The sequence below is a fragment of the Lepidochelys kempii genome, chromosome 11 (genome assembly GCF_965140285.1).
Source record: "Lepidochelys kempii isolate rLepKem1 chromosome 11, rLepKem1.hap1, whole genome shotgun sequence".
Classification (NCBI taxonomy): domain Eukaryota; kingdom Metazoa; phylum Chordata; order Testudines; family Cheloniidae; genus Lepidochelys; species Lepidochelys kempii.
In genome coordinates this window covers 41,861,860-41,885,948 of record NC_136390.1, presented here as the reverse complement: position 1 = coordinate 41,885,948, position 24,089 = coordinate 41,861,860, and the positions used below count along the sequence as shown (strand labels likewise).

General features: G+C 42.6%; 1 protein-coding gene across 1 annotated transcript in view; it reads left to right on the top strand.

The window, feature by feature from the left end:
• Positions 1–1,626: 1,626 nt before the first annotated feature.
• The window catches only part of SP3 (Sp3 transcription factor), a 35,973-nt gene continuing 13,510 nt past the window's right edge, over positions 1,627–24,089 (top strand). Inside the window, exons 1-4 of the mRNA XM_073305883.2 lie at positions 1,627–2,239; positions 2,542–2,666; positions 2,841–2,948; positions 15,838–17,200. Coding sequence (XP_073161984.1) covers positions 2,233–2,239; positions 2,542–2,666; positions 2,841–2,948; positions 15,838–17,200 — 1,603 coding nt within the window. The 5' untranslated portion in view covers positions 1,627–2,232. The remainder of the gene's footprint in view (positions 2,240–2,541; positions 2,667–2,840; positions 2,949–15,837; positions 17,201–24,089) is intronic.

Here is a 24,089-nt window from a genome sequence, read left to right as displayed (position 1 = left end):
GAAAAGATCAGGCTATTTTCTGATTTAAGTTTATCTCATAGGTTTCCTGTGTTCTGAGTAGAAACTACTATAGAGGTTAAGCCTCCCAGTAGGACAGATGGCTAAGATCTGCAAGGAAATGAGGTTGGGGCCCATTTAAAAGAAAGATATAGGATATGTCTACACTGCTGCAGCCCAAACGTCTACACTGCGATTTTTCTAGCCCTACAGCCTGAGCCAGTTGACACTGGCCAGCTGTGGGTGTTTTGCTGCAGCGTACATATACTCCATGTCTCAAGATTCTGACCAGGTTTCTGGTCTTGCTATTAGCCTCAATTTTTCAGGGATTCTCAGTATGACCTTTAGAAACTAAATGCAGAGATTCTAGGTCACTGCTGTGTACACAGCAGTGTATCTTCAGGGTAAGTCTCTGTGGTTTACATTATGTCAAAGCCTAGAACCCAAGAACAGTTTTGGGCCTCCTGGTGTATACCACTGTTTTGTTAGCCTTCTAGGCAGTGTGTTCCCTCTAGGAAGAATTTATATGTGGTGGGGAGATGATGCATTGAGGTGTCCACCTTCCATATCAAATACCTATGACTCCTGATGTGTAATCAAGACCTAAGCATTAACAACAACACATATGCCAGCATATCCTTATACATTCCCTGAGTTTATAATCTTAAGATTTCTAAAAAGAATAAGCCTGTTATGTTGCATTGCAGCTGACATATCAGGAATGATACATGAACAGCCTCAGGAGTTCCTCTTAGGTAAGCAATGTTGACAAAGGATTTAGGCAGAACAAGCAGAACATAACCCAGTGCTTCTATATGCACTAGCTTTAGTGACCTCAAAGAGAACACTAAACATTTAACATTTTATCATGCTTAACGTACAACTTTCCATACAAATATTAAATCTTATTCAGAAGACGTTGTTTTGAATGAGTTGTATTTAACAGAAGCAACAGATCAGCAAGCCTCAAGGACTGCAGATGGACCCTTCTGGACTTAGATCTGAGGTGTCAACCAGAGGTGGATTTGTCAAAAGATGCACAATTTGCAGTAGCAAACTCAGGATGTAAGGTATGCCTAGTGTGACTAACTCTGCTGTGAAATCTGTCTTGGCTTTGAGGTAAAATATGAAATACAGTTGCTTTAGAGATTCAGTAATCATTTGGGATCATATCTTTAGGCTTTTAAGGGAAGCCTGAGCAAGTGAAGCATTTATAACACACGTGAGTTTCCCACCATCATGGAGTTCGAATGCTACAACAAAGAGGAACTGTACAGACAGGGCTTGTCTGCTTAGGCCCAGCCATTTTAAAACGTGTATTACTGCCACGTTAGGAATCTGTACCCTATTAAATGAATCCACTCCCGTGGAAACAAAGTCCCTGCTGCATTTCAACCGCACTAACTTCTTCGTGGGTTTTTTGTAAGGCGCCGCCTCATGGGAGCTGCTGTCACAAGCTGTGAGTGACAACGAGAACGAGGGAGATTTCAAACCCTGCTGCGGGAGAGCGGAAACGTCTCCCACGAAAAGCTCCCCCGCCCCAGCCCCGCGGGGAAGGCAGCCGGCTGGAACCTGGGCCTGTCAACTCCCCGCACCGAGCGCGCAGCCTTAGGGGAGGCAGCAGCAGCTGGAGGCGCCTGCCCGGAGCGCGGGCTCCAAGGGGGTGAGGCCGTCAGGAGCCCCCAGCCCCGAGGGAGCACGGGCCAGGCTCGGGGAGCGCTGCCCGCAGGCTAACCCAGAAATATCCCCTGAGCGGCGCTGGGCGCTCCCGGGGGCCAGAGCAGGCTGAGGGCCCAGCCGCCGAAAGCTCTCCGAGGAGCCCGCTCATTGTTTCTCACACAAACCCAGGCAAACAGGAAGCCACCTCGGCATGCCCCCCGCCCCGAACGGAAGAGCGACAGGCAGGGCGGCCAGTGAGAGCGGCGGTGCTGGCGCAGCGCAGCCAATGGGAGCCTGCGAGAGCGGGAAGGCGGGAGTTCCGGACTGACGGGCGGGCGGCGGTGGTGTCGGCCGGGCCCCCTCTCCCGCTGCAAGCCCCACCTTTCGGCTTTCCCGCACCGTCAATCAAAATAAGAAAAAAAACCCGGAGTGGGCTCGGGCCGCCGCCGCCGCTTCAGCCCGTGAGCACAATAAGCATGTCCCCGGCGGCAGCCGCCTAGCCCCAGCCGGCGGGGCCTGTGTGCGAGCCAGCCAGCCAGCCTGCCTCCCGCCCAGCCAGCCGCTCGCACTCACACCATGACCGGTACGTACGCACAGAGCGAGCCGCCAGCGGGGCTCCCTGCCGCTCCTGGTCCGGCCCTGCGCTCCCCTCCGGCCCTGGCGCGTCTGCGTGTGAGCGAGGCGCGAGCGACACTGAGAGCAGCAGGAGGAGCAGGGGGAGGAGGGAGAAGAGGGGCAGGGGCAGCAGCGCGGGGAGGAGGAGGAGGAGGAGGAGGGCTCCGTGCGGGAGGGCGGGGGGAGCGCTGGGGTTAGGGGGGAAGGGAGGGGGTGATCTCTCCCGTCAGTGACTCTCCCCTCCCCCTCCCCCTCCCCGCTCGCCCGCAGCTCCCGAGAAGCCCGTGAAACAAGAGGAAATGGCTGCCTTAGACGTGGACAGCAGCAGCCACAGCGACTATCTCCAGCACGGCAACGGCGCCGCCTCGGCCTCCGCCGGGGCCGCCACCCCCCAGGTAAGCGCAGGCCCGGCCGGGCCCCCTCCCTTCCCCCCGGGTGACACGTTGGGAGCGAGCGCGGGAGCCGGTGCCGCCGCTTCCTGTGTGCGAGTGTGAGGACGGGAGCCCGAGCCGCTGCCCCGCACTAACCGCCACCCACTTTCTCTCTTTGAACCCGCCCACTGTGGGTAGGACACTCAGCCGTCACCGCTCGCTCTGTTGGCGGCCACCTGCAGCAAGATCGGCCCGCCGTCGCCGGAGGAGGATGAGGCCGCCGCCGCCGCTCACTCTGCCGGAGCGGTAAGTGCCCGCCCCGCCGCGCTCGCACGGCCTGCCGGGGGGAGAGAGCGCGCAGCCAGCCCGCCCGCCTGGGGGGAGGGACGGGACACACGGCACTGCCCGCCCGGGGGAGGGACGATGGCAGGGCCGACCTGCCAAGCGAGGGGTCCCCAGGCTCCCCTGCCTCTCCCGGAGGAGCTGGGCGCCCTGGGGGAGGCGGGAGGGTAACTACCCCGCCTCGTCTCTGAAAGTGGCGCGTTCTCCTATTTTAAACGGGGGGAGGCGGGAAATCCAACCCCCCCCCAAGAGACCAGCACAATTCCGCCCTCTCCTCCCCACAAAACAGAGAGGAATCTCCCCTACACCTGATCATAGCCAACCCCTTCTCGAGCTGTCAGCCTGGAACCTTTCACTGAACAATACCACAAAATGAAGGCTGGCTGAAAGGGAGGATGCAGTTTCAGACTAAAATGGCTGTGTAGAAATGATCAGAGCACTGGAAACTAGCTGCCTATAGGAACACTTCTCCTAGGTGCAGTTATGCACTCAGTTATAGACCAAGTTTGTACCCATATCTCTCTGGTGCTGCTTGTTCTGAAAAGAGTCTTGATGAGCTGGATGAGATTGTAGATTAGAAAGGCATCCCTATAACACCTTCTGCTGTTTATCTAAATAGCAAGATGCTGGTGGAGACTTCATAGTTTTTTTATTTTTATTTTTTAATTGGTCAAAGCAAATTAGTGATTGTGTTTTTGATTATTAAGTTTTTTGATTTTTTTTTATGTATAGTAAGAAATATCTGCTTCAGAAGTTGTACATTCTAAATTGACATATGACATCTATTATCATAGGTAAGGAGAGTTACTCAGGACTGGCATTGATGTAAAATAAATAATAGTGTGTTTAAGTACATCTTTCCAGTCATTAGGGAATAATACACACTACATGGGTTTGCTCTGTTTTTAAAAAGACTTGGTAACAATACAATAACGCTATCAAGATTTTATTAAATTATCTAAACGTTAAAGAGTTAATTTTTAATAGTTTGGTGTTGTCATGTATATATTTCAAAAGCCAGTAAACATTATTTCCACTTTACACAAGGAGAAACTGAGTCACAGCTGTTCCCAAGGTCACACAGTAAGTCAGTGGCTGAAGTAGGAGTAGATCAAAATTCTCCTAGTCCTTTGGCCTGTTCACTACTGTGTGCTTGTCTCCATTTTAATAACCTCTTTTAACTATAAATTAGTTTGCAGCACAATATATAATACAGGACTTGGTTTTTAAAGGTTTTTAGATTGCTAAGTATCCTTAAAAATCTGATTGGTAGTTCCAAATGTACACAGTGCTTTGCAACAGAACTGCCATGAAGATACATATTGGAAATATGATGGTGCTAATGCAGCTCTTCTCCATGTGTATACTTTAGCAAGTCTGTCACTACTTTACCTCTTTGGAGAGGGGACTTTTTGGGAGGTGGGGTGGTATTTGTACAGTGCTTAGCACAAACAGACCTGATTCCTCATTGGGACCTTAGGTGTGATATCACAGTGTAGATAATACTGATAACCTTTAATTATCAATATATAATTATCAATATTATTCATTTTTTAAGTCTTTAGCTCTTTCCCTTTTTATGTGCATTTTTTAATTTTTGTTTTTCTAATAGATAGCTTTCCTGGGCAAAATCCACCAATTTAGGAGGGACTAAAGCTTTGGTTTAAACAAAAAATCCATAGTTGTTGCTTTTTCTTAATATGCATCTGGCCAGGAGGTTGTGATCATTACATAAGTTTTGCTACTGGCATTTATGCTGCCTTCACCTCTAGATTGGACTCTGCAATGGGTTCTGTATGAGGCTACACCATAAATCCATTCAAAAGTTGAATCGAATGTCGAATGAGGCAGCTCACTTGTTAAGTGGAGTATTTCACCATGGGAATATGACACCAGTGCTTTGTGAACTACCTGTTGGTTTCTGGATTGGTTTATGTTTGGTTTTTGACACAGAAAGTCCTGAGCAGTATGTGACTTGGTTACCTGAGAATCTTTCTCCCCATGCCATACCGCTACAACTTCGGTTAGCTGAGACACTTGAGTTGGAACCCCTTCCATGTGAAAGCTGCCTGTAAGGTCTGTGCGGGCCTCTCTTTTTTGGAGTTAAAGGCATATCTATCTGTGGAAAACAGGCCAAATTTTTCGGCCTTCCTGGCACGGTGTAAAGGCTGTCTTCCCTTTTTTGGGAATTTTAGGTGTGGGAAACTTTGATGTAGTTCCTGACATCACTTTACACACTTCTTTAACTTTAGGCTTCTGAGTAGTCCAAGTGAAGTCACTGTACTATGTGGTGCTTGAAGTTGAGCATGTGCTTGAGTGTTGGCAGGGGTATTGACTTGGTTTAACAATAGTTTTTTGTTAATCTAGAGTTTTATATTTTAATGGTCTGTTTTTGTTCTAAAATGGTTTTGATATTTTTTATTTGATGGCAAGAGTGCATAGAGCCCTGGATAGGTTCTTTAGTTTTGCTAGTTGGGATTTACATAAACATCTGTAGTGAGATCAGGGCAGTCGTTTTCAGATCTTTGTACTGGTGACCCCTTTCACACAGCAAGTCTCTGATTGTGACCCCCCCCTTATAAATTAAAACCACTTTTTTATATTTAACACTGTTACAAATGATGGTGGTGAAGTGGAGTTTGGGGTGGAGGCTGACAGCTCGCGACCCCATATGTAATAACCTTGGACTCGAAAAGAGATGCAATAAATCCTTGTCTCAACTAGAAGAGTTGCACGTGAAACAAAATCGGTTTTTAATCTAGCTAGTTAAACCAATGCAAACCCCTCATGTAGACACACTTTAACTATTAACCTTCAGGCAAGGGTTTAACTGGCTTAAGTGTGTCTACATTAGGAGTTTGCACTGGTTTAACTACCGTATATACTCGTTCATTAGCCAATTCGTTTATAAGATGACCCCCCAAGATGGATAGGTAAAAATAGTAAAAACTGTGTGACCCTTTCATAAACCGATCCTATATTTCAGGGGTTGGCAAACTTTGGCTCCCAGCCCATCAGGACCTTTTGTTTACCTGGAGTGTCTGCAGGCACGGAGCCCCTTAGCTCCCAGTGGCTGTGGTTTGCCGTTACCAGCCAATGGGAGCTGCGGGAAGTGGCATGCCACTTCCTGCTGCTCCCATTGCCTGGGAACGGTGAACTGCAGCCGCAGGGAACTGAGGGGCTCCATGCCTACAGATGCTCCAGGTAAACAAAGCCGACAATGTATTAGATATTCAATTAAATGATTTCATAGAGTTTAAAATCATCAAATTTTGGTGTAGACCCATTCATAAGCCCACCCCCGCGCTTTGGTGCGTCACCTTTTTACCAAAAATATTCGGCTTATGAACGAGTATATATGGTAGATAAGTCAATTTTAAGTCTGGTTGCACTGGTGCAACTCTTGTTATCGTGAACATAAGAACGGGCATACTGGGTCAGACCAATGGTCTATCTAGCCCAGTATCCTGTCTTCCTGACAGTGACCAATGTCAGGTGCTTCAGAGGGAGTGAACAGAACAGGCAATCATCAAGTGATCCATCCCCTGTCATCCTTCCAGCTTTTGGCAAACAGAAGCTAGGGACACATCCCTGCCCAGCCTGGCTAGTAGCCATTTATGGACCTATCCTTCATGAACATACCTACTTCTGTTTTGAACCCTGTTGTCGTTTTGGCCTTCACAACATCCCCGGCAAAGAGTCTCACAGGTTGACTGTGTGTTAGATCAGGGGTCTCAACCTTTTTCTTTCTGAGCCCCGCCAACATGCTATAAAAACTCAACGGCCCAGCTGTGCCACAACTGTTTTTCTGCATATAAAAGCCAGGGCTGGCGTTAGGGCAGGGACGGACAAACTTTTTGGCCTGAGGGCCACATCGGGTTTCCAAAATTGTATGGAGGGCAGTTAGGGGAGGCTGTGTCTCTCCAAACAGCCAGGCGTGGCCCAGACCCCACCTCCTATCTGACACCCCCGCTCCTCACCCCCCACTCCCCTGTTCCCTGATGGCCCCATCCACTAACCCCTGTCCCTTGACCACACCCGGACCTCCCACCCCTGATTGCCCCCTGCCGCCCTATCCAACCTCCCCTCTCATTCCTGACTTGCCCCCCGGGACCCCTGCCTCATCCAACCACGCCTTCTTCCTGTCCCCTGACTGCCTCCCACTGCCCCCATCTAACTCCCCCGCCCTCTATCCAGTGCCCTCGGCCAGAGCACTGCTGCTCTGTAACTGCGTTGCCCAGCTGCCCGGAGCATTGCGCCGGGGCTAGGCAGGAGGGTCCCGTGGGCTGTAGTTTCCCCACCTCTGAGTTGGGGGTAGCAAGGAGGGCAATTGCCCAGGGCCCCATGCCACAGGAAACATTGCGAACCTAAGTTGCTCAGGCTTTGGCTTCAGCACTGGGTGGTGGGCTCAAGGTCCTGAGCTGCAGTCCCATTCAGTGGGGCTTCAGCTTTCTGCCCTGGGCCCTAGTGAGTCAATGCTTGGCAGACCCACTGAAACTTACTTGCAGGTGGCCTTGGGACCGTGGTTGAGAATCATTGCATTAGTTAATAGTGGAGGGAAGGGAAGCCAGGAAAGCATGAAGGACTGGTAAATGGTATTTGGCCAGTAAATTGAATCTATAGTTGGACCAATATTATTTGATAAAGTGTCTAAACTTGGCAAATATTGGTCAGTTGTTTGTATGTTCATTCAATCCTAAGGTACACTTCAAAAAAAGTATCAGTAGAAAGTTGACAATGGTAACACAGTACGAACCATATTGAATGTATTCTGTCAAATTGCAGGGAAACATGCCTTTCAGTGGGGTCTAGCAGCATGGGCTAGTATGTTGAATTCTTGAGCTAGTAGCTGTTGGGTAAACTTTTCAATTTCTGGTTATTTTTAGGCATTTCTATTACTCCTCAGAGGTATCTGTGCATCTTAAATTAACTCTCCTCGTTCCAGTGAGGTAGAGGAGCATTAACATTCCCATTTTACAGTTGGGGAATCTGAGGCATAGAGATTTTCTCTCTTTGGCCTTGTCTACACTAGGAAAATCAATTATTGGTATGCTTTCCCCCATGAAATGTGTATCCATGCTACCCACTATGATTATCATAAGGTTTGTCCCTGTGTCTGCATTAGAGCTGCTTTACACTGATTTCCAGTGGGGAGGCTGTTACTTTTGTGCACCTCAAGTGACAAACAGGTTTGCCAACTTAAAATCCCCCCTGTGTTGTCTCCCTACCATACCCCTTCCTCCCAGTTGCTACCTCCTGTAAAATGTGCTATTGGGCCCCTGCCCAACAAATGCCTCCTGCGCATGTCTGGAGGAGGATTTTTAGAAAGCCACTGGTAATATGGGGAATTAAGGTAATATGATAGGCGGCAGAGTGGGTACTCAGCTAGTGGAAATAAGAATGCTGGCTGACTGAGAGATTTGTCCGTTCTGACAATGGTGGGAGCTGTCAGAGTTAACTGTCCCATTTGTGATTGTGAATTGCATCTGCTGCTCTGATTCAAGCTATACTATTTCTTCCTTCTACAAACTTTTGAGGTAAGTTACACTGATGGTTCCCAGCAATGTTTTTCCATGTATTAAAGGGTGAAAAGTTGGTATAACTTCTGTAGTGTAGACAAGGCCTTTGTTTTACGTTCCTCTGACAAAGTGGGGTGACAGTGTCTTCCTGAAAAACAGTAGACTGACTAGTTTAAGGTTACTGTGGCATAGGTTGATCCATAAAACTAGCCATCGATGCTTTATGCCATCTGAAAACCTAGATGCGTTAAATTCTAACTGAGATGACATGTTTAAAATCATGTTAGAATGAATTTGGGGAAGAGGTCTGGTGGGAGAGAAAATCAAGATAGTAATTGAAATGAGAGGATTTTAAGGTTCTGTATTTTGCAACCTAACAAGAAATGTATGTTTTATACCATTGGAAAGGTGAAAGTTCCTCTTTTACAATTTTATAAATAATTCACTTCTCTCCTAGATGGTGTACAGGAAATCAGATCTTAAAATGCTCATTGGTTCCCCGTTCTGGTAGTGTTTCCTTGGTACTTGCTCAGAACTAAGTACAGAAGTCCTGGAGCTTCTGCTAGTGTAACTTTCATTACCTTTCTTTTAAAGATGACCTGTCAAAGACTAAGTCTTGTTGCTTCCTTTGATTTTTAAGATGGTTGGTGTTTTAAAAGGTTTTCTGTTTGTTTTTTATTAAATATATAAACATCAAGAGCATAAAGACAGGTCTTCTCTCACAGTATTGAAGCACTAGTTGGGAGGTATGAGATGTCTATGTGAGTTCTTCATACCTTAAATGAAGGGCTAATGCTATTGAATCTTTTTAACAAAAGATTAATTCAAAAGGATTCTTCCGTCAACCTTACACTGTCTATAGTAGGGGTTAGGTTGACGTAACTATGTCACACAGGAGATGAAATTTTTTACAGCCCTGACTAACATAGCTAGGTAAGTTTTAGGTGGAGATCGGGCCTCAGCTTAAATGGACTTGAATGTCTAGTGTTTTTTACCCCCCCAAAAAAAAGTTGTTAAGCTTCCTAGCCTGCCCTACATCTCAAAGAAATAGAAAAGGCAGATTTGTGTCCTTTTTTATCTCTACAGGTGACCTTTAAAGGAGATTGTTCACTTGAATTACACATTCTTAAACATAATGTATAAAATTGTAATTTCCTTCTTAAAAAAAATTTTTTTTTCCAATAATTCAAGATGGCATTTTTCCTTTTAAAATCTTAAACTTGATACACTGCTCACTTGTTTCAGTGCACTTTGTGGGGAAAAATGAGCATTAGGATGAGTTAAGTGACCTTTCTTGGTCATTTATATATGATCTTAAACATTTAGGGTATCTTGATTGATTTTCCTCTCCCTCATTTTCCTGCCCAGACAGTTACAACACTACAGGGAGCAGGGCCAGTGTGGGAAAAATGTGGCTGTCTGAAGAAGCTGCAGCAGAAGACTGACCTGGCTGGGGTGGGCGCTAGAGCAGAGAAAGGATCCCCCATCCAAGGAGAGACTCCATAGCTTTAGTGAGGAATGCTCCTCTGGGCAGCCCACATAAGGGCGTGGATGGGAGATACATAGAGTAGGGAGAGGAGATTTCCACCAAGGAACTCAGAGCAGTTAAGGGGATGAGGATGAAACTTGTCAACCTCTCCACCATACAGAACTGCCCAAGACAGTTGGGTGAGTCTAGAGTCGGTATATGATGCCCGTTTCCCTCCTCCACTGGAAGCTGGAGCAACCTTGGAATTAGGAGGGAAAACAGTGTTGTTTATTGGCCCTGAGTGCTCTGCTGCTGCTGCCACCGCTTGGCTGAGATCTGCTAGTGGCCCCACTGTGCTAAACCCCACGCCCTGTCAAAGGGCCACTGATAGTGTAGTGCAGAGGTTCTCAAACGTCATTGCATTGTGACCACCTTCTGACAACAAAAATTACTACATGACCCCAGGAGGGGGGGAATGAAGACTGAGCCCTGCCACCCCAGATGAGGGGGCAGGGCAAAGCTGAAGCCCAAGGGCTTCTGCCCTGGGCAGGGGACATGTAACCTTAGTCTTGGGTGGTGAGATTTGGGCTTCAGCCTTGGGCGGTGGGGCTTGAGCTTCAGACTTGCTGGGGCCCAGGTCAACACCAGCCTTGGTGACCCTGTTAAAATGGGGTCATGAACCACTTTGGGGTCCCAAACCACAGTTTGAGAACCCCTGGTGTAGTGGGACTGCTTCTGGACAGAGCTACCAGCAGAGTACTTAGGGCCGTGCTTGCTACCTAGCCCCACTGTGTTTCTCGAAGTGGATGCATGTGTGCACCCCTATTATTGTAGCTTTCATATTGGAGGAAGGGTGTTAGTCCATCAACCCTTCCCCCACAAATTGTTCTAGGTTACCTCTTGGGGATAGAGGTCATCCTTTAAACTTGTGCACCTCCACTCCCCCACCATTTGACTTAGGGTTGCTGCAGCCTCTCTTTTTTTAAAAAAACAAAGTTAGTCATCCTGACCATCATTCTTATAAGAAGGGACTTCAGTAAGGAGAACCTCACCTTGGTGGAGAGCGCCTTTCTGTAACAAGCTTGTTGCAATTCCCAGTAGATAAAATAAGTAATCAAAAGACAGAGCAGGCAGCAGTCATAACATGTCTCCCTCCTGCAGCACATGAAACATTGATAACTCCCAAAGGACACTGACCTTTTCAGGTGGATTTACCATATGGTTCTTCCTCCTCCGTCACTTTGTCCCTGGCTGCTGATTTTGCTCCCTCTCATTTCTGTGCTTCACTTCCTGATGCTCAACTTAAAGACTTTTGCCAGCTTCCTATTAACTTCCCTCATGTCCTGTTCCCTTCTTGGCGGAAGTGGGTTCTGCTGCAGACACTGCACTTTTCTCAGACCGTTGTCCCTCCCTCTCTCTCAACTGGCGTGGAATCTTTTGATGCTGAAATTCTGCACCTTCTCTTCTGAAAGGGCAACCCTCAAAGCATTCTGCTTGCTGAGTCGCTGTTGATTGCGAAGGGACCATCACTCTCTGCACCTTGTTCAATATAGCCCAGATGTCGTTAAGTCTTTGAAGGCAAACAGTGTGTTATTTAGGATTGAACCTTTGAGCTCAATAGTAGTCTTAGTCTAAATTAGACATTGCTTCTTTAGGTTAGTGGTAGGATTTATAGTTATTAACATAACTTAGCCCCTGCCCAGCTTGGGAGCACAATAGGATCTGTTACCTCCAGAAGAGATGGCAAGGTACAGTTCCAAGAACTGCTGTACCAACTCTGTGGTCTGTAAAAAAAGGGCAAAATAGTAAAGTTTATTGTGACAGGAATAGTAGAGGACCAGTCAAGGGTGGGGAAAGCTGTCAAACATCCGTCTCCACCATGGTAGCTCAGTCTGCTGTTCTGATATTACCAAATTGGGATAGTAGCCAGAAGCTCTTTTTTCTGCCCCTCCCTGCTCATGGTTCATGTTGTAGTTGGTGAAAGAGCCAGCTGCAGGAGCAACACGCTTGGCTAGCAGATGTTTCCAGGAAGCATCTGCTAGCCAACCACATACCATATATGGCAGGGTTGCTTCAAAGCTCCCTGCCTGGAGATCCTCATTTGCTCTGTAGTGTGACTAGTAGACCTTGTTATTGGAGAGGGGGAGTGTTGGAGAGCCAAAACACTTGAAGAGAGGGAAAGGATTTCAGGGGACTGCAGAAAGGGGGGGAGCTCCCAGCATGAGGAAAAGGACAAAAGCCACTGGACCTGGTGAGGAGAAAAGATAGGTGTTTGGGTCATGGCACTCCTATATTGCATAGGAGGTGGGTCTGGTTTGAATTAGTGCCGGAGGGGAGGTTTTCGTGTATAGGTACACTGCTGCTTACTAAGCTAAGCCCTGTTTGTAGCCTTGGCAAGTATAGTAGAACCTCAGAGTTATGAACACCAGAATTATGAACTGACCGATCAACCACACACCTCTTTGGGAACCGGAAGTATGTAATCAGGCAGTAGCAGAGACAACAACAACAAAAGCAAATACAGTACAATACTGTGTTAAACGTAAATTGCTAGAAAATAAAGGGAAAGTTTTTTAAAAAATGATTTGACAGGGTAAGGAAACTTTCTGTTTGTTTCATTTAAATTAAGATGGTTAAAAGTAGCATTTTTTCTTCTGCATAGTAAGGTTTCAAAGCTGTAGTAAGTCATTGTTCAGTTCTTAGCTTTTGAAAGAACAACCATAACGTTTTGTTCGGAGTTAGAAATTACGAACAACCTCCATTCCCGAACTGTTTGTAACTCTGAGGTTGTACTGTAGTGCTATTCCGTATGCAACTTTCTCATTGACTTATTTAGGCTGCTAAGCTAGGGTTTGCTGCAGCCTCAGTCATTTTTTTGTTGTTGTTCTTTGCCTTGCTCTTCCAACAGATAATAAAAGTGAATAATAGAATGATTATTTTTTAATTAATGCAGAACAGGAGATCAGTTAGCTTCTCTTGCTCCATATATTTACCCACAATTTTTTTCAGTTCTTTTTATATTGTTTACTGCACCTTTGGCAGTAACTTTGGAATAGATACTGTCTCTACATCTTGATAGTTTTGTCTGTTTTTAGATAATCATCTATATATTTTTCATAGCATTTCAGCAACCAAGGATTCTCTTAAAATGATACAGTAATTGAAAATTATGGAGCTAACTAGATAGCAAAGGAAAGCTGCGTGTGATATGGCTGGTAAGGGAGGGTCGTGCATTGTGTTGCTTGGCAGAAATTCTTCTCGTCTCTTAAGTAGTGATGCTGAAAGACTGAAAGAGCTTAAATCTTGTCCTTTTTGCAGAAAGGATTGTATCTATTGCAGGAAAAACAGTAAAAGGTTAAAGCTGGGTGGGGGAGTCCTCAAATTGGATCTGCCTTTTTTTCTCCCTGCTCCCTAAAGCCAAAAAATCAGAGGGTTTGCTTCTGGGAATAGTAGATATGCTTTTTCGTGGAAACTTCCAAGTAGTTTATTTTTACTAAGGACAAAAATACAAGTTTTGATTTGTATGTAAAAAATTATTCTGTAAAATTGACATTGCGTGACAGTTTAGGTCAAAAATATAGATTTCATTATTGGGAAGGAGGCTTACAAAATCAAATAAAACTATTTCTACTAGGGCTTTCAATTAATAGCGATTAACTCAAAACAAATTAACGCGATTAGAAAATCTCTATTAATCTTAGTTTTAATCACACTGTTAAGAGAATACCAAATTAAATTTATTATAAATATTTTGGATATTTTTCTATGTTTTCAAATGTTGATTTCCATTACAACGCAATACAAAATGTACGGTGCTCACTTTATATTATTTTTATTACAAATATTTGCACTGTAAAAAATAAAAGAAATAACATTTTTCAATTCGCTTCATACAAGTACTATAGTGCGATCTCTTTATTGTGAAAGTGAAACTTACAAATGTAGAAATGTTTTTGTTACATAACTGTACTCAAAAATAAAACAATGTAAAACTTTAGAGCCTGCAAGTCCATTCAGACCTATTTCTTGTTCAGACAATTGCTAAGAAAAACAAGTTTGTAGATATTTACGGGATATAATGCTGCCCTCTTGTTATTAACAATGTCATCTGAAAGTGAAAACAGGCATTCACATGGCACTTTTGTAGCTGGTATTGCAAGGTATTTACGTGCCAGATAGGCTAAATATTCATACACCTCTTCATGTTTCAGCCACCGTTCCAGAGGACATGCTTCCATGCTAATGATGCTCATTAAAAAATGTGTTAATTAAATTTGTGACTGAACTCCTTGGGGAGAATTGTTTGTCTCCTGCACTATGGTTTTACCCTCATTCTGCCATATATTTCATATTAAGGCAGTCTTGGAAGATGACCCAGCCTGTGTTCTTCAATTTAAGAACACTTTCATTGCAGATTTGACAAAACACAAAGAAGGTACCAATATGAGATGTCTAAAGATAGCTATAGCACTCAACCCAAGGTTTAAGAATCTGAAGTGCTTTCCAAAATCTGAGAGGGATGAAATGTGGAATGTGTCAGAAGTTTTAAAAGAGCAACACTCCAATTCAGAAACTACAGAACTTGAACCACCAAAAAAGAAAATCAAGCTTCTGTTGGTGGCATCTGACTCAGATGATGAAAATGAGCACGTCAGCCTGCACTGCTTTGGATGTTATCGAGCGGAATCCATCTTCAGCATGGACACGTCCTCTGGAAAGGTGGTCGAAGCATGAAGTGGCATACAAATGTTTAGCATATCTGGCATGTAAATACCTTGCAATGCCGGTATAACAGTGCCATGCAAACAGCCGTTCTCACTTTCAGGTGACATTGTAAATAAGAAGTAGGCGGCATTATCACCGGTAAATTTAAACACATTTATTTGTCTTGGCGATTTGCTGAACAAGAAGTAGGACTGAGTGGACTTGTAGGCTCTGAAGTTTTACATTGTTTTATTTTTTGAGTGCAATTATGAAAAAAAAATCTATATTTGTAACTTGCACTTTCACGACAAAGAGATTGCACTACAGTGCTTGTATGAGGTGAATTGAAAAATACTATTTCTTTTGTTTATATTTTTAAAGTAAATATTTGTAATAAAAATAATATAAGTGAGCACTGTATACTTTGTATTTTGTGTTGTAATTGAAATCAATGTATCTGAAAATGTAGAAAACATAAAAAATATTTAAATAAGTGGTATTCAACAGTGCAATTAATTTTTTTAATCATTTGACAGCCCTATTTTCATACATATATGTGAAAGATTAACATTGCCCTGTAGTGCTTGCATCCGAACAGTCGGTCATTGCTGCTGGTATGGGAATCAGAAAGTGAAACTGTCTAAAGGAGATCAGAATAGTTTCTTTATTCAAGATGAGCAAGCTGGAAAACATCAATAGCATAAATAATGAAAAGTAAACTAGCATTTAAGTAATTACGTTAATGTACTGTAGTGGTAATAGCACAGGTAAGGAGGAATTTGATTTTTAAACTGATAAGGTATGTTTTAACTATCAGGAATTCAAATGAATACACACATGTAAGCATTAGGAATGTTAACCTGAATTCTTAATATTGCGTTTTGAAAAAGCTCTATTTTTTGTTTCTAATGATAGAGTAATTTATGTAGTCTTTTCATTTGTGGGACTTGATTTTGTGGTATATTTAGGCACTCGCTGACTACAAGGCTATATTTTGAAGTTCTGAATCAGCTACTGCTGTTCATGTGGGTTACGTTGCATGTATGTCAGTAGCATACCATCCTCTGGTACAATATCATATTGAATGTAATGCATGCTTGTTTTAGCATATATGATCTGTATATTATATTTCAAATGTTTTTCCTTTTTTGTTTTTGCTCAGACAGGGGATTTGTCTTCTGTACAATTAGCAGGAACTCCAAACAGATGGGAGGTTCTGTCTGCAGCTCCTACCACTATAAAGGATGAAGCTGGTAATATAGTACAGATTCCAGGTGCTGCCACAGTAACTTCAAGTGGACAGTATGTCCTTCCCATTCAGAGTTTGCAAAATCAACAAATATTTTCTGTTGCACCAGGATCAGATTCATCAAATGGTACAGTGTCTAACGTACAATATCAAGTAATACCCCAGATCCAGACGGCCGATGGTCAGCAGGTTCAGCTTGGCTTTGCAACCTCTTCTGATAATGGTGGTATAAATCAAGAAACTGGTCAAATTCAGATCATTCCTGGCTCTAATCAAACCATAATTGCCTCTGGAACACCTTCAGCTAATATTCAGAATCTCTTATCACAGACTGGTCAAGTTCAGGTTCAGGGAGTTGCAATTGGTGGTTCTTCCTTTCCTGGCCAAGCACAAGTAGTTGCTAATGTCCCTCTGGGACTACCAGGAAATATTACTTTTGTACCCATCAATAGTGTTGATCTAGATTCTCTGGGACTCAACAGTGGTTCTCAAACCATGACTGCAGGCATTAATGCAGATGGACATTTGATAAATACTGGACAGGCCATGGATAGTTCAGACACTTCTGAAAGGACTGGTGAACAAGTTTCTCCTGAAATTACAGAAACTACCAATGATAATGACTTATTTGTGCCAACATCATCTTCATCACAACTGCCTGTTACCATAGACAGTACAAGTATATTGGAACAAAATGCAAACAGCTTGACCACAACTAGTGGGCAAGTACACAGTTCTGACCTTCAGGGAAATTACATCCAGACATCAGTCTCTGATGACACACAGGCTCAGAATATTCAGGTCTCCACAGCACAGCCTATTGTACAACACATACAACTTCAGGAGTCTCAGCAACCAACCAGTCAAGCCCAAATTGTACAAGGTATTGCGCAACAGACAATCCATGGTGTGCAAGCAAGTCAAGGTATATCACAACAGGCTCTACAAAATCTTCAGCTGCAGCTCAATCCTGGAACTTTTTTAATTCAGGCACAAACAGTGACCCCTTCTGGGCAGATCACTTGGCAGACATTTCAAGTGCAAGGTGTGCAAAACTTGCAAAACTTGCAGATTCAGAATGCACCTGGACAACAGATAACTCTAACACCTGTGCAGACTCTTACTCTTGGTCAAGTTGCAGCAGGTGGGGCCTTGACTTCCACTCCAGTTAGTCTGAGTACTGCTCAATTGCCAAATCTACAGACAGTTACAGTAAACTCTATAGATTCTGCTGGCATTCAGCTGCACCCAGGAGAAAATGCTGACAGTCCTGCAGGTATTTATCTTACTCTAACTCTTTGTGAAAAATGGCTTCTTTTTTTTTCTTTTTTTCCTGTATGTACTTTGTTTGAACAGTGATAATCATAACTACATTGATTTGCTGAGGATGCATACAAAATACAGTTAGCTGATCAAGTTATACTAGTACTTTGAACAACTGATTCACAGAACGTAGTCAAATACACTCTCTAAAGTGTAAGTTACTTTGACTTTTCAAATTGAAGTAGTCAACATTAGCACCTTCTAAAATGGTGTCTCTAGATGCTTCTAAGTTTTCTGAAGCAGGAGACCTCTCTTCTAAATTGAGGGGACTCTGACCATCAGATTTACAGGGCAGCAGTGCCATTACCTTACCTCCCTTCTAGCAGGGACCCTCATCATATAGTCTATCAAGTTTTATAGGAAAAATCCAAACGCTTCTCAGGATACCACCCTTCTCTGAAAACGTTCATGGACCCCTAGGTGTCATGTATCAGAGGTTGAGAACCTCTGTCATTATTGATCTAGCATTTTGTTAATCTTGTTTCCTACCAATTTAATTTGAACAAAACTGTGGTTACAGAACTTTTACAAGTAGTAGTGAAACAAATGCACAAACATCTACATGGTATCTGTGTTTAAGAACGAGTGACTTTTACTGTCTAGTACAACTTGTTTGCGCAATGTTTATTATACATACTGCTTAAAGTTTATTATAACTTACCGCTTGTAAGTTATAAACTGCTAACCGCTTGTAAGATAATGCTTGTAGATATCAAAAGTTAGAATGTTTGACATTTATCTTCATAGGTAAGATAAGAATTGTAATTATTTCAGAAAAAGTCTTTCCAACAGTGAATTAAAAATCCAAAATTGAAGACCGTTTACTCTTCGCCTATGTGATTTAAGATAATCATGTTAATTAAGGCTCTGATTCATCATGGTACTTAAGCACACATGTTTAACTTTAAGTACATGAGTAGGTCCAATTAAATCAATTGGACTTCTCATGGGCTTAAAGGTAAATGTGTGCTTAAGTACTATGCTGGATCAGGGCCCAAGTGTCAAAGACTTGGTAGTTTTGGGCTTGAATGGTTATTACTATTGTGTATCCAGCAATTTTGCTTTCCATTCAGAATCCAAAATTTCATTCTAAAATAATAAACCATAATGCTTTCTTCTAATTCTTTTCCTTGTGAAGATGGCCTCAGATCCATGTGCTGTTGCACCATTAAGTTATTAAGGAAAATTGTCTAGACCAACAATAACAAAGTAAAATATAGCCCTCATCCATTATCTTATATAGTACTAGAAACATGATCCAGGGTGAGAGAGAAGAGACGAGAAGGGAAAGCATACAGAAACCAAAAGAGAAAAGTATGCACACAAGGAGTGAAAAATGAAGACTGTCATGGTATAGTGCCACTGTCAGTTAGTTTGGCCCCTTGCTTTCTGGGCCGTTTCAAGAGGGGAATGGCTTACATCACAAAGTTTGAATGCCTTCTGAATGGCTGCAGGGACAATCCATCAAGCCTTCCCTGACGGAGTATTTCTGATATGGCTAGGGAAGGAAGGTAAGTAAAGGGGGGCAATGTGGACAAAGTTCACAGAAATAATGGATTACAGGAGAAGGAAATTGTATGTAAACCAGTGGATCAGCAAAATTTGATTATAATTGAGACTGAGTGGAGATTATAGTTAAGGTTTTTGCTCTCTTTCTGATAATGGTAAATGGGTTAGTAGTTTTTGTTTTTCAAGTCCCTTCCCTAAACTTTTTGAGAACTTAATCTGTCCTTCCTTCACATATCAGACCACTCCTTTCCCCCAAAATCACAAATAAAAAAATTTAAATCCATATTATTTGGTGCATGTCTCCGCAGAAACTTTCAACATAGTTTCTTCAAACCAATAGAATCAGATTGAATATTCACCTCCAGTATTTCAGATTTCCTGCACATATCTGATATTCTCTATTAAAATGGCTAAACTCAGTCTCCATTCACCACAACCTTCTACTGCTGTAGTATAGTGTTCCATTCCTACCTTTTTATTCATAACTCTCTGTAGCTTTTGCAATACCATAGATTTTTCTCTATCTTAGAGGATATGCATATAAAATAGGTATGGGGAATAATCACTGGGGTTGGAGAAGAAATTATGCTTTTCTGGCCGAAAAAAGCTTAGGTTTGTTTTGTTTTGTTTTTTGGTTTTTTGTTTGTTTGGTTTGGTTTTTTGCTTTCTCTTCAATGAAAGGGGAAGAGATGAGGAGTGAGTAATAGAACAAGAGAAGGTAAATCAATAAGATACATGTGACAGGTTATTTTATTTTGGGCTGTTGAAAGAATCCATCTTTACCACATATGAGGAGGATTGCAAAATTTTAAGGTGAGGGGAAGGGTTTTCATTGCATTTCTTCATTTTACTAGGCAAACTGAAGCACTAAAGCTCCTCCTTTCACAGAAGGCATAATTAAGTTGTATTCCGCTTATACTCTTTAAAGTTTTCCTTTTGGGGTTTGTAGCCCTAGGAAAAATAACATCTGCTTATGCTTTATCTCAGGCCGGAACTGATTGGTGTGTGTGAAGTTTCAATAAAATCATGTGAGCTGTTATGCAGTTGTGAACTATGTAGGTCCAATTAGAGTTTGGTCCCTTCAACCTTGATTTACTGTTAAGAGATGCTCTTCTCTACCTTGGTTTCAAGGGACTCTGAAGAGGACATCTTTACTGCTGAGAGATTTAGTCAGCATCAGACAAAATGCCTCATGAGTAAACAAAGCGGAGAATCAAAAGGAAAAACAGTCAGATACTGCAAAATAAGTTAAGTCTAGTGAGAAAGGGACAGTTTGTCTCTTTACTTGAAAAATAGGTTGTTACTGCTTTGAGTTCTAACAGTGTGTACAATACCTTACATATATACAGAACCTTCCATTATACTGAATCAGTTCTGAAGGAAAATCTTCATCTTAAATTAGTTAACATCCTGTTTTGGGATGTTTACAAGAGCTCATGTTACCTCCTGTTAAGCTTGTTATTGTCCAGAGTGGGAAAAGCAAGTAGTAGACAGTCGGGTCTGAAGCTATCTAGATCTGAGGAGTGCAGAACAAAGTACAGCAAATTTCCAAAATGTCAAGTACTGTCAAAAAGGTATTTTGCTCCCCTAGATTCTTGGTTCAGTTCCTGATGGTCTTACTAGAAATTAACCATAAGGAAAGATCTCTCGCAGCTTTCTCCTTTTACCTGCACTTATCAATGACCTATTGCATGCCCGCTGTAAAAACGAGAGGCTAGGTGCACATGATTTGTATTTGAAGGCTACAAATTACTGCTTACCTGTCCCCCAAAAATATTCCGTTTCAGTCACATAATATAATTTCTCCTTCTCCAAATGTAGACTTTAAGTTGTTGCGTTGCTTTTGGAGACCCTTAAAACTTAAACTTAAAAAAAAAAAAAAAAGACCATGTACGTTAGCTCCTCTGAAGACATTTCTCTAGATAATTGATGAGTTGAATGGAATCTAATTTTAAAGGCTTCTCAAATTAGTTATTGTAAACTATTGAGTCCCACTTTAGAGTGGTTACTCCCTTAAGAAAATACAACTTGATCAGTTCTGATCAGGATTTCTTCATTAAAAGCTGGATTTAGTTTTATGATGGTACTTTTGGTTCTCAAAAGTAATGTGAAGAAAACTGATAAAGCAGTTGGAATAGTAGTAGCTTTTGCCAAGGGAATGTACACAGCTGGGCTGATATTGCACATCCGTCAGGTTCACCTTATATTTAAAAAAACCCCAGAAGGGCTTATACTTATACCTGAAGGTCTATAAACATTTTGCTGACTTTATCCAAATATAATTCCAGCTATAATTCCAAAGTAAATGGTATAATGTAAAGCTTGTTTAATTTAAGATCTGTTGAGGAAGGAGTTGTCCTCTCAGTCCCAGTCCTTTTTCTCCCGACAGTGTGTATATAGATCTGCAGGAAGACAGCTACTCAGAGAATTAGGTACCTGCTGCCAGTGAAGCTCATCATCATTCATACCTGCTAATCCAGTGGCTCTCAAACTTTTTTACTGGTGACCCCTTTCACATAGCAAGTCTCTGAATGCAGACCCCCCCCCTTATAAATTAAAAACACTTTTTTATATATTTAACACCATTATAAATTCTGGAGGCAAAGCAGGGTTTGGGATGGAGATTGACAGCTCAAGACCCCCATGTAATAACCTCGTGATCCCCTGAAGGGTCCCAATCCCCAGTTTGAGAACCCCTGTGCTAATCAACTCATGCTGGATATTAGAGAGCAGGAGAGGTGGTCTGCTCATGAAGGAGATTTAATCCTATCCATGCCAGAGCCTGAGGTCCTTATCACACTGACATAAAAGTAGCATAAACTAGTAATTTTAAATTTGGCCTTAAAAGGGCCAAATAGTTTTCTGGATAAATACTTGCTCAAGTGACAAACTTTAATATCTTGCCAGGTATCTTTCACCTCCAAGATAACTACACCACATTATTAATATAAAACTTTTCTGGCATCTTTCTTGCGTACGCTGACTGAAACAAATAAGAGGTTGAGGGCTAACATATGAAATGTGGCTTTAAAAAAACCAAAAATTTTAACATCTTGGTAAAGACTAAAAAACAGAATACACACATTTGTAGCTCTAAAAAAACCAAAAATTTTAACATCTTGGTAATGACTAAAAAACAGAATACACACATTTGTAGCTCTCAGGTTAGTTCTCAGAAAACTTCAGTATTTCTGGTGGAACACTGTGAACCATTGTTTATAAAGGAACTGTCAGTATGAATTTTTAAACTTGACACATTTCACAACAGCAGTTTTCTGCTCCCATATTATTTAGAAATGTTTTGTGTATGGGCCTCAGATCAGCAACGCCAAACATGCTTAGTCCTTTCCGTTTATGCTCCTGCTTGCTGCCTATTAAGTTTTACTTTCAGCTTTGCTGCTGCTATTACTAAGAGCCACTTTGACAAGTTAGAGCTTGTTCCAGGGGCCTCTGGTTGTCTTGGGTAACTTCCCCACATCAGAGATATTTAGAACAGCGATGTGGAGCTTGATCCTCACCTTTACCACTCACTTATTCCTTAGTGCAAGCCTCCAGGTTGGATGTTCGTTTTGGTAGGGCAGTCGTACAATACTTTTCAAGGAGGCCTCCATTCACTCACATCCTAGCACCGGTAGCACTGTTTGATTGTCACCAAGACAATCACTTGAGGATGAGAGAGTGGCTACGTACCTTACAGTAACTGGTTCTTGGAGATGCGCTGTCCATACAGATTCTAAGATGTGTCCTCCGTCCCTGCTGATCAGAGCCCTTCTCCTGTGGAATTTTTGTGGGGAACAAACTGAGTGAGAGTTGTGGCCATCCCGCTTTTTATGCCTTCAATTTTGGGGCTTGAGTGTGCATTCATGGCACAGGTAGGGCTCAGTGGACACTGCTATTCAAAAAATAAAATCTGATCTCGCATGCACACCAAGAGAGGTTATCCATGCAGATTCCAATCTCGAAGAACCATAATTACTATATGGTAAGTATTCTTTGTCACATAATATGTATTGTGATACTGACTTAAGCTCTATTAAGACTATTTTTAAATGACTGACTGATGAAGCAATACATGTGGTCCTTTAAAACAGGTATTTTGTGGCATGCTTTGCAAGAATGGTTTTAAATGCACTTTTGCTGATCTTGATTATTGATACAGTACTTTAAAACTCATTACTTTAATTGTGAAATGAAAGACTGCCTACCAAGACCTGAGTTTAGCCTTTGGGGTTTCTAGTCTCCATGCAACAACTGATTATTTTAATAAATTAAGACCTGATTTAAAGCCAGTTAAAGACAATGGTAGACTTTCCATGGAGTTCGGTGGGCCCAAAGTATTGCAGGAGTGATATACCCTGAAATTCCTTCCATTGGTTTAGGATTTAGTGTTGTAGGAGAAATACAGAACCTTGAACAGAGGTCTTGGCAGGAAAAATCAACGTGGGAATGACTTAAACCTGCTTTGTTTAAAAGAATCTGTGCTGTGACTCTGAGTCAAGGAAGTGGGGTGCTAAGGTGATTTTAGGCCACCTTTGCACCCTTCTGATGATGGGCTGCTCCAGAGGCCTGCATAGCATATGGTGTAATTTAAGCAGCTCTAGAAGGCCTTTTGAGTTATGGCAGTATGGCATCAGCTTCCAGTGGGCAGCAGTGCTTCCAGGAATTTGGTTCCACCAACTCCTGTAAGACTGACTATGCTGGTATTTGCAACAGGGTCTTAAGAAGACAGCCAGGTTCCATAGTTGGGGGAATGTTCCACCAGTTATATTTGGAGCTTCTAGAGCTCCTTTATTTCGCTGGATGCTTCAGCTTCAAATTTGGGTGGAGTTGAAGCAAAAGGATCGGTTTACCCAACAAGGGGTTTTGCCTAACTTTTATAAAAGGCAAATATTCTGCTTGAAACTGATGATAGGCTTTCCTGATCATCAGCAAGTTGATGTAGTTTTCAGCAAGGATTCCTGAAAGATGACCCATATTAAGTACTAATGATGTAACTGCCACACCCATAAGGAGTTCCTGTTCTGAAGAGTTTAGTCTGAGACACAGAAGACTACTGCTATTGGGAGACTTAGAGGAGGAAGTTAGTTTAGATTAGCACAAACAAAAATCTCACCCAAGAAATCTGACTCTTGCCTAATATGATTCAGCAAAGTTTCTTCCCATCCAGAAGTATAAGCAAGGAAAGCTATGACGCTGAGAGCTGTATTACACACAGAGATGTGGAGGACATTGCTACATTGAAGGAAAAGAGAGAGACTGAATCACAGAGGCCTGACATCCTATAAGAGGACAAAGTGGTGACCTTTTGTCTCGTTTATTTAAAAAGTTCTCAG